Source organism: Channa argus, chromosome 18 (genome assembly GCF_033026475.1).
Source record: "Channa argus isolate prfri chromosome 18, Channa argus male v1.0, whole genome shotgun sequence".
NCBI lineage: Eukaryota > Metazoa > Chordata > Actinopteri > Anabantiformes > Channidae > Channa > Channa argus.
In genome coordinates, this window is record NC_090214.1 from 18,619,565 (window position 1) to 18,630,704 (window position 11,140).

General features: G+C 38.9%; 1 protein-coding gene across 1 annotated transcript; it reads left to right on the forward strand.

Moving 5' to 3' along the window:
• Positions 1-2,132: 2,132 nt before the first annotated feature.
• On the forward strand, positions 2,133-11,093 carry c7b (complement component 7b). Its single transcript, XM_067483270.1, is given in 19 exon segments — positions 2,133-2,198; positions 2,200-2,214; positions 2,501-2,562; positions 2,675-2,750; positions 2,961-3,102; positions 3,606-3,750; positions 3,838-3,976; positions 5,128-5,256; positions 5,428-5,671; positions 5,915-6,028; positions 6,170-6,336; positions 6,775-7,003; positions 7,323-7,494; positions 7,854-7,941; positions 8,070-8,202; positions 8,786-8,977; positions 9,778-9,874; positions 9,989-10,170; positions 10,294-11,093. Coding segments are annotated over 19 exon segments (2,556 nt in total). The 5' UTR covers positions 2,133-2,147; the 3' UTR covers positions 10,473-11,093.
• The last annotated feature ends 47 nt before the right edge of the window (positions 11,094-11,140 follow it).

Genomic DNA, 11,140 nt, shown 5'->3' on the forward strand with positions numbered 1-11,140 from the left:
TTTCTTAGTACTTTTTTTTATTTTTTATTTAGAATATGTAGGCCTACTTAGTACTTCAACTTGTCTAAAGTGGTACTATTTGTAATTCTAGTTGAGTATTTCTTTTAGAAAAGTACCTGCAGCTTGACTTTAGTGCCACCTGTAGCCAGTTACTTTAAGACAACTATTCCCTGTATATTGTTGTTCAGCTTAAACCTTTAGTAACAGTGTTTTTGCACATTTGGGGGAAGCAGAGTGAGACGTGAACACCACAGTGAGAATGAAGAACGTTTCATGCACTGCTACAGTAGAAAGCCTGGGAAATAACAGCAGTTCAACATTTACACTGTCAGCTCTATGCACAGATACATACGTACTATAGTAGGAAAAATAAAAGTACGTGAAATGTTTTGTGTCTGACCCTGACCCCTAGAAATGCTGTGTCTGATGAATGTAAGTCCAACATTACCTTTTCTTTTCGGTTCGATTTGATCTCTACTAATTCCTGAGAAAAACACGTGGGTATTTAGTAGCTAAATGCTCCACCAAGAGGTGGCGAGAACCATGTCTGTTGTTTGGTGCAAATGGTATATACCTTTATACGAGCAACAACTGTGGCAGCAGGCATTACTGTGTGTCTTTAAGTTGTCTGCTTGGACATCTGTTCCATTCTGTCCAATGCAATATTACAGGAAGGTTTGAGGAAATTTCTCAAAAAAGGAAAAACTGACACAAATTTACGCTTGGACTCATGAATGAGCTGATTACATTTTCTTGGTTAAATGGTCAAAGGTCAAACTCACTGTAACCTGATTTCTATGTCGTTCTCATCAACTCAGTATCTTAGAAACCCCTGAAGGGAATTTCAGTCCAATTGGAACAAACATCCATTTGCATTTATGGATGAAGTGATTAGAATATGAGTTTGGACAGACACACATATAAACTGCAACTTGACTGGTTGGGGAGGCATTAAACCACAAGACTTCTTTGTCTGTACGGAATGATGAGAGTTGAATTGCTGAACAAATTTTTATCAGTGCTTTTTTTTTTTTTTTTGTCCTTTCGGCTTATCCCGTGAGTTCAGGGTCGCCAAAGCGGATCATTGTCCGCATGTGGATTTGGCAATTTTTGGCAATTTTTATGCCGGCATTGCACGGCTGTTAGAGGATCAGTGTCTTGCCCTGAGATACTTCGACATATAGCCAGGACCAGGATTGAATCACTGACCCCGTGGTCCGTGGACGACTGCCTTACCAACTGAGTTACAGCCGCCCCGGTTAACAAATTTGTATCAGTGCAATTGAATAAAAAACAAATCATGAACTATACACTTAACATTAAGGGTATATGCTTTCAGAATTTGTAGCTATGCATTAGCGTTTAGCACATGTATAAATAGAAAGAAAGTTGATAATGTGAATGTTGTTTCCATCATTATTTTTTTTACACAATACATCAAAGGTATTGGAGTATATCACTGCTAAAGCTCTTCAAAACATGCAAACCCAATGTCATTTGCAATTTAGCATTTGGGAGTGAGGGAACACACAATCTTAGCATACGTGCACTCATGTTTGTGTCTGCTTTTTGTTTCTTTCTGGTGCTTTTTCTCCCTTATTGCTCAATTCAGCCAGTGCTTCCTTACACTGTAATCTGACTCTGCTCTTACAAATTCATGCCTGCTTGTTCTCAAATTCTAACTTACAAACTGAGAAGCTCTCAAAATTTGTGTGCTATGAAACTATTTGGCCTTGATTTACTTCCATATAATTGCATTAAGAAAATGGGCCGGAGGGGATTTTTTGACCTTTGCCCAAATCATGCTGGCTCAGCCATTGATGGCCTTATCCAGGATCAACAATCCTGTTGCAACCACTGCTGTCACACTAAGTCTTTTCCAACAAATGTTTTGTACTCTTCGGCAATCAAAGCAAACAAAGCAAAAAAACAAAACAAAACAAAAAAAAAACAAAAAAAAAACTAACAAAAAAAAATTCACTCCTCACTGCAATTCTTTTTGATAAAAGAATAAAACAAAGCTTGACTGACTTTGGACTGTTTTTGAATCGTGGTGTGAATCTAGTTGTTCATTGGTGTTTATTCAGTGTGGGGATTCCTGAACTTATGTTTCTGTTGAGTAATCGTCCTCCGGCTCCACTGATTATATGACCCTGAATGTTACAGTGCTGGATCAGAAGAGAACGCCAAACTTGGAGAAAGCACATCATGAAGGTACTTTAAACTCCACAGCACATTTACTACTCAGAGTTAGTGCAACTATTTTATCAATAAGGAAATAGTATTTGTTGCTGCTGCTGTGAACTCTTATTAATTTAGAATAAGCCCATGTTCTTGGAAAACATTGAACATTTGTGGTGAACACTGAGTGCTAAAGCTAGACATTTATGCTATGATGATAGCTGGTAAAACTATCGGTTTAAGGACGGAACATTTTTTTTTTAAAATTTAATAGTAATAATTTAAAATTATTAAACAATTTTATTCCTTTTGATTACAGTTGCATTTGGCTGCAGCTCTCTCTTCTTTGGTATTGTCGCTTGTTCTTTTATCTCCAGTTTGGTAGGTGCACACACATGAACGTAACACGCTGTGCAGAATTACAGTTTTATGTTCTTGCTGATTGATGGTGTCTTCCACATAATTCTTGGGTATGAATGTCAATCTCTCTCAGCTGTCAGCAGCCGATAAACTGCAGATGGGGCCCTTATGGAGAATGGTCTGAGTGTGATGGCTGCAGCAGCACAAAGGTACATGTGGCTATGCTTGTAATGAGGACATTGGTTAGACTTTGCCGGGACATGTAGTCAGAACATCAAACCCAACTCTTAACTCAATTTGTATAATTCTGAGTTGAAACACTGCACTATGTCTTTGGGCTTCCAGGATCGGGATCAGTTTTTCTTATCATTAGGTTTGTTCACTTCTTTATTCAGTGTGTATAATTGCTTCATTTTCAGGTACGGACTCGTCACATAGGTGTGTATGCCCAGTTTGGGGGTATGCCATGTTCAGGAGAAGCCACACAAACACAGCAATGTGTGCCACAGAAAAGATGCCCCTTGGAAACAGGCTGTGGAGACAGGTTCCTTTGCACCTCTGGTAGGCGATGCACTGTATAGTGAATTAGACAATTTTGTATGAATGCATTTTTAGCTTCAGCCAAATAAGAAGAAAACTGCCACTGTTTATATTTCAGTTTATAGAATTAAAGTGAAACTATATTTAGTTTTTCCTCACTCACTATGTAAACGCACATGTCATTCAAAAATACATTACAGGTATAATAAAAAAGGGATTATTAACAGTTTTTAAATGATAATTTTGATAATTTTTCTAAAGTATTCATTGTGTCCACAATCACCATGCAGAAGCTAAAATCAACTCTAAACCTCCTCATGTTTTATAGTTGTCAGCTACCAACTGGAATTAGTTAGTTAATCTGTGCTGCACGTGTCCATTGTTGTTGTCTATTAAAAACTCAGCCAGAAAAGATTCGCAGTTGCCTTTTGCATCTGTTTTTACAAAAGAAATTGAAGTTATTCTTTAGCATTGTGTATTTTTTCATGTGAATTTAAAGCTCTTTATTAAAACCCTTGTTCCAGGTCAGTGTATCAGCCACTCTCTGGTTTGTAATGGAGACCAGGACTGTGAAGATGGTCTGGATGAGAGAAGCTGTACAACAGATGACAGCCAGTACTCATGTGACATTGACAAAACACCACCCAACTCTGACTTAACAGGCAGAGGGTGAGTAGGCACAACTCGAACAACAGGAAACATGTCACAGATAATATACAAGTCCTCCAGATCATTTAGTTTTATCATGTTTTATAGGCTTGACGTGTTAACAGGGAAACTGAGAGCAGGTGTGATCAACACTCTGAGCTTTGGAGGGCAGTGCAGGAAGGTATTCAGTGGTGACCACAAAATCTTTTACCGATTACCACAGAACATCCTTAGGTACAACTTTGAGGTGAGTGGAAAAAGAACTTACACTGTACGGTTGGTGGCCATGTTTCCATTTTTACAGTGATTTCTTTGTGGTGAATGCGTTATACTGATAACTTAAATTAACACCATATGATGTACTCATAGTGCTGGTTGCGGGTTCATGCCCCAGCTGGTTGGGCCTTTATGTGTGGAGTTTGCATGTTCTCCCCGTGCTTGCGTGGGTTTCCTCTGGGTACTCCGGTTTCCTCCCACTGGCCCAAAACATGCATGTCAGGTTACTTGGCGAATCTAAAAAGGCCTGTAGGTGTGAATGCGAGTGTGAATGGTTGTCTGTCTATGTATGTCTTTGTGTTGGCCCCGAGATAGACTGGCGACCTGTCCAGGGTGTTCCCCACCTCTTGCCCTATGACATGACAAATGGGATAAGCGGATACAGATAATTGATAGATGGATGTACTCTCATCAGACATTTTGATTTGTTACAGCAGGAATAACTCACTTTCCAACAGGAACCGATAAAAACATCAAGTTCTAGCACAAAATACAATTGAATTTTTTGTTCTGCCTTTGCTCAACTTCTGTGTTTTATTTTAAATTCAGTGTAGTGATGTACAGATGCTAAATGCCAAAAAACATTTCTTGTTCTAATATTTATTAACCTGACTGTATATATATGCAAAAATAAGAGGACCAAGTATAGAGCCTAGAGGTACACCAGGTGTATCTGACAATATCAGCACAATTAAATGTACTTACAGTATGGGTTGTCAAAAACTATTATACTGTTATTCAAAATGAAATTATAGAATCATTTATTGTCTGCCAGATGACAACCAAATTAGATTTTGGTTAATTCATTCTTTGTTGACTGCCACTGTTAAATCAAACAATAAAATGACAAGAGCAACAATCTGGAGCCATGCCAGTGGTTTTGTATAGTGGTTTTATGAGGTAAATGTCATAGTAGTACATCCACAATGACAATGTTACCATGCTGATGGTAAAATGTAATGTTTAACACTCTTGACATTTTAAGTTGGTATTTTAAGACTGGAATGTTTCCTAATGATGTCTGTGGATATAGAAAAAAACAAAGAAAAAAACAAAGATAAATGCCAGAGCATGATGACAATTCTCACAGGAGCTGCTCAAATGTTGAACTTTAATCTACAGGTGAAAGTAGACAATGAGGAAAGTGATGAATCCTATGAGAGCACCTGGTCCTACACGCAGCATATTCAGTCCAATTCCTTGGTGGGACATGACCGACGCACCTTCCACAAAGAACTCACTGACAACCAGGTCATTAACAGCTGATCTAGTACACAAATCACTTTTAATTTGACACCTCCTACTTAGTGTGTGTTACTCAATCCTGCAGACTGACTTCCTGTCAGTCAGTTTGGTTGAGATGGGTTAAAGGTTTTATTCACCACTCAATGACATCCTGGTCGTTTAATATCTATCATCCAGGCCCACAGATTGATAATCCTGAAGAATAAAGTGGAACTGGCCCAGTTTCAAAACTCTGCCCCCCAGTACCTGACTCTTGCTGAAGGCTTCTGGAAGGCCTTGTCCTCCCTGCCTTTAATATATGACTACTCAGCCTACCGCCAGCTGCTGCAGACATATGGCACACATTACTTCTCTGAAGGTTCACTTGGAGGAGAATACCAAGCCTTGTTGGAGTTAGACCGCCAGGCACTTGCTTCTACAAGTAAGATTTTCTTTCAATGTGTGTGTTGCTGCGATTAATTCAAGTTCCATAAAAAAGCCAGATATCTTGATTTAGTTTATAAATTCTGAAAGTGTTTTAGGGAATTCTCTACATTTGCTATTTGCAAATAATAATTATGTCTCATTTGAGCCCTGCTTGTATAATAATATTTGATCTAACAAGCTGATACTTTTCATATCATTTTTAGCTGTGCACATGTCTTAATGTCTCATTTGTGTAAAGGTACAACAGACATAGATTACCAGAGATGTTGGAGAAAGGTGAAACGTCGTTTCTTCAGGAAGAAAGTTACAACTGTTTGTGAAAAACTGACAAAATCTATATCATCCAGCTATGGTGAGTGAAAGCCTTCATATTTACACTTTCAAACCACACACCCTGGAAGGTCAAGGACATCATCCCAGCAACTTTGGATTTAAATACATCTAATCATTTAGCTTGAACCTTGAATAGTCTCTGCTTGAAATTTATCTGCAGGACACAATATAAACAAGATGCCCATTAAGGTTAACATATTTGGAGGAGATGCAGCCTTCATAGGTCCTTTGTCTGTTCTGGATCTGGACAAACCAGAAGCCAACGGAGAGGTCTACGATAACTGGGCCTCATCTGTTAAAGACTTCCCTGAAGTTATAGAACAGAAGGTCAGTCAGCACACGTGGCTGGTCCTTATTCATTTATTAATGCAAAAGTATTTATTAATTTGCCAATTTGTTAGTTACTGGCCAAATTAAATTGGACTTTGAACTGCATGCTTTGTTGTAATACATTGGTGTCACCACCGGCTGCTATCATAGTTGGTCAGTAAAGATATGACAAGTATGACTGTGCTCTGGCTTTTAGCTGGATTGTGAATTAGCAGATTTGCCTGGAGCCACTGGAAACCTATTAATGTTATTAGATTTTTCTCCAGGTAGGCTCCCGGTTCTACCTCTTCCTCTCAGTTGATTTTGTATAGTATGTAAAGTAAAAAAACAATAAGAATATATTTTAATGAACAGATTTTATCCCTGAATTACAATTCGACATATTTCCTTCTTTTCTGTATTGGCACATGAACAATGTGTAAACTTGTTTCCCAGCTGCGTCCTCTGTACGAGCTGGTGAAGGAGGTGCAATGTGCTGGTTTGAAGAAGCTGCACCTGAAAAGAGCCACAGAGGAGTACATGGCCGAGGAACACCCCTGCCACTGCCGGCCCTGCCAGAACAACGGCCGGCCGCTGTTGACGGGCTCCGAATGTCACTGCATCTGCCGGCCAGGAACTTCAGGACGGGCCTGTGAGACTGGAGCTGTGATCGGAGAACAACCAGGTACATAACCAGTAGATTCCGACAAGGTGATGGACTCAAAGTTGTTTATTTACACTAGGGTTTAAAATGACAACATCAAATAAAAAAAGTTGGTGAAGTGGTTTTAGGACTAAGTCAAGTTCAAGTGTGCTTGGAGTGAAAGTTTAAAAACAGTTTCAAGACATTGTTGAAAATTTGGAAAAACAGTGTGACGATGAACAAGAATATTAGCCCTGAACGGAAAGATAATGGATGCATGGAAAATGAAGTTAGCATGGTGTCGCAAGTGTCTTCACATACAAAGTAGAAACAGGAAGAGAATCGATGGTCTTTTTCTCAGGAGTAATCCATGGCAGCTGGAGCTGCTGGTCCTCATGGGGATCCTGCTCTGGAGGTCAAAGATCCAGAACTCGAAGCTGCAACAACCCTGCCCCTAGAGGAGGTGGCCTTCACTGCATCGGGCTGGATGTTGAGCAGAGACCTTGTGAAGCCCCAGACATCCAGCACTTACAGTAAGGACTCACTAAGACAGAGCCTTTGTTTGTCTATTAATTATCCTTCATCCTTATCCCAAAGTTTCAGTGATTATGTGTATGGGTATGCAGACAAATAAGTATCACAAAATGGGCAGGTAAATATTGCTCAAAAAGCATTTTTATAATCAGTACACACTCATACTTTCAAGTTTTGATGGTTTTCTATATCTTGAACACCGCAAAGGAAACAAAGACCTTGTTACATATATGAAAGAGGTCAATTTTATAGAACTTAATCTACACATGTACAAATAATAAATGTGGTTAACATGCAACAGCTGTTAAATAGTTTTTTAGTTTTTTCCCATATAAACTGCTTTCTGCAAACTACGCAGGATGATAGAGCCCCAGTGTTTCAGTCTTTCTGTGACTCCACCAAAGACGTGTGGTCCGCCTCCAAACCTTAGGAATGGATTTATTCAGGTGGGTTTGCTTTCCCTGACAGAAAATGTGTCAAAACTGCCTTAAAACCTTAGATCATTTAAAAGTGTTTTTCAGTTTCCTTTCAGTTTCAGGGCCCTAATTTTTAAAGGGTATTTCATTTTCTTCAGAATCCCAGAGACTTTTACCTGGTTGGAAACACAGTGGAGTACTCCTGCATCAGCGGACATTACCTTAGTGGAAATGCTGTGGCTCAGTGCACTGAAAACCAGAAGTGGCTGACAGGGGCGATGGTTTGTAAAAGTACGGCTTCACATTATAAAGAATTCTTTATTGCATTTCAGAAACAGCTTACTAACATTGATATCAATACAATTTTAGTCTGGAGTTGGTTCATTGGCCAAGAAACAGGTGATAAATTTTAGCATGTGAACATTTTTAAAGAATATGTTATTGGAAACCAGTTCAGACAAAGATGCATGTCATATATGATAAAGAATAACAGTGTCTCTGGATTTTCCCTATTGATTTTTGACTATTGACTATTGGTCTTCTGCACTTCTAACTTAACAGTACACAAAGATTTTTTAACTATTTACTCTCAGTCACCATGAGGGGGCCTGGTAGATAAATTGGTAGAGCATCGTGTTGGGAGGCAGAAGGCCATGGGATCAAATCCCACCCCAACCAGCCATCAAGGGCCACCCAGGTGCCGGTCCAGAGCCCAGACAAAATGGGAGGGTTGCAGCAGGAAGAGCATCCAGCATACAAAACATGCAGAATACTTTCTTTTGTCGCGACCCCAAAGGGATCTTGGCTCTCAGTTTGATATTTTAGAATAACAATGTCCTAAATTTGTCCTAAAATCCCTCTCTTCCTGTTGCAGGTTCCACATGTGGGATTCCACCTCTGGAAAGTAAAATTATTGCCACACCCACCAAGACAGCTTATCAGATCGGAGACAGAGTGTCTCTGTCCTGTCCTGTGGGCTCAGTGTTAGATAGTGAGGTGTCAGAGACTATATGCAGTCCCAGTCTGCAGTGGTCTCCTTCTCTTGAAGAAGCTCATTGTAAAACAGGTACTTTTATTCCTGAGAATTTTCTATTTCTGCTGTTACACCTTCATATATTTAAAAGGAACAAGGGAACCAACTGATACCGCTTGGACTTACCTGGTAGAGAAAGTTCAATATGAGACACACGCCGGTATCTCAGGAGTTTCTTGAGACCAAACCAAAGCGAAGAGTAAAATTTTAAAGTCAGTTCACGAGACTTCAGTGGAATGTTACAGTAATATTGCTCTATGTCTGCTGGCTGTTGAAATGATGGAAATCATGACAAACATGTTAGTTAGGAACTAACAAATACACTGATCAGTCAAAATCTTCACCTCTACAATTAGTATAAATTTCAAATCGGTCAAACTTCAGTCAATCATGTTACATAAAATGGGAAATGTATAGAGTTTTTATAAATGACACTGTTTTATCTTTTATATTAGTTTATATTTCATTTGCATTCCGTTCATATTCAGCTACATTGCTTTTACTTAATAACAACGCAACACAGGTAATAACTGAGTTTTTAAGCAGGTTTCCAAATCCAAATATTTCACAACAAACTTGCACTAACAGACCTTTGGCCACTGTGAGGCAGCAGAAACAAGCTGTGGACAAAACACTCACATTTTGTTACTGACCACACATACACTAGATTTTGAGCAAGCAAAAGTAAAAGTTGCATTATTCCTGCCTACATGTCCTGCTTTATTTGGCTTTTGGTGCAGAAGAGCATAGAAATTGTCTGTGCTATAAACCCTGCTATGAAAACTGTATAGTTTATACAGACTCTAACCCTGCTCTCTCTATTTTCTTCTCAGCACCCATGGTCATCTCTCCTCCATCCAGCCTAAAGTGTAAAACATGGGAGACTGTTGGAAAAACTGGCTGTGTGTGTAAAATGCCATTTCAGTGTTCGTAAGTATGACTCTGAAAATTATTGCTACATAACATACAAGGAAATTCCCATCTATGGTATAAAAATACAATAATATTTGAAATTCTATTTTCTCACCCACTTTCTTTATGCAGGACATCTCTGGAGTTGTGCGCCATGTTTGGCTCTGGCCAAACCCGATTACTAGGCGTTTGTCAGCTCGGGGCTCTGCAGTGCGTGGGACGGAGCTTTACACTGGTCAATGACAGCAACTGTGACTGGCCACAGGAGACATTTACATCTTGTGAGAAGTGCAAACCAGGGACGATCTGTCAGGGTGAGTTGGCCGGAGTCCTTTAAAGCATAGTTCTGTCTGGTTGAATAGGAAAAAGCCAATATCTTTTAAGACTCAACATGCATATGTGAGTTCATCAGCATTTTTTTTTTTATTTTGATGTAGCGTCAGAGAGAAAATGCCAATGCCAAAACTCGTCACAGTGCCCTAAAGACTCTCCCCCACTGTGCGTTAACTCTGGTAGTGACAGCGTTGCCACCACAATGACCGAATGTGAGGTGGGGGCCAAAAGGTGCACTGGTGAGCAAGTCAACGTGATCAGTATTGTGGCTTGTCCTGAATAAATATTGTTGTGCTTTAAAAGAAGAACAACCTTTATCGTCATTGAACACATATGCATATTGCACATACTGTACATGTTACGATGAAATTCTTTCTCAGCATTTGACCCTTCCCCCTGGGAGGAACAGGGCCCCTCAGTTGCATTGTACTAAAACAGGAACTAGTTATTCAATAATCACTGAGTTGTAAATAAAAGCAACCTTTTCTTTTTAACGTGTACATAGATTTGCTGTTATTCTGTTATTCTTGTGTGTGTTATTGACTAATGACTGACATTCACAGTATATGTAAAGTAAGTTCGCATTATGTTCACAAAATCCTAAAAAAAGTGTCTAGATTCTATATTTCAGATTATATAGTTTTTTTTAAATATAAATTTAATAAAACACTTTTCAGTATACATTGTGGTTCCAATATTCTATAGTTGATAAAAGATTATTTTCATATTTGGTCACTCATCATGAATTTGATTTGCTCTATACCCTACTAACATGTGTGACTTTGAATTTATTTTATAACTCCAATGTTCTGTTCAAATTAATAGTGATGCCAGTCTGTTCATATGCTTAATTTTTGTGTTTATTTTATCCATTGTAAATAAAATATTTCATTTTGAAATATCAGTCCAGTTTAGCCTTGACCCCGTGTATCTGTCACAACAATATACTTT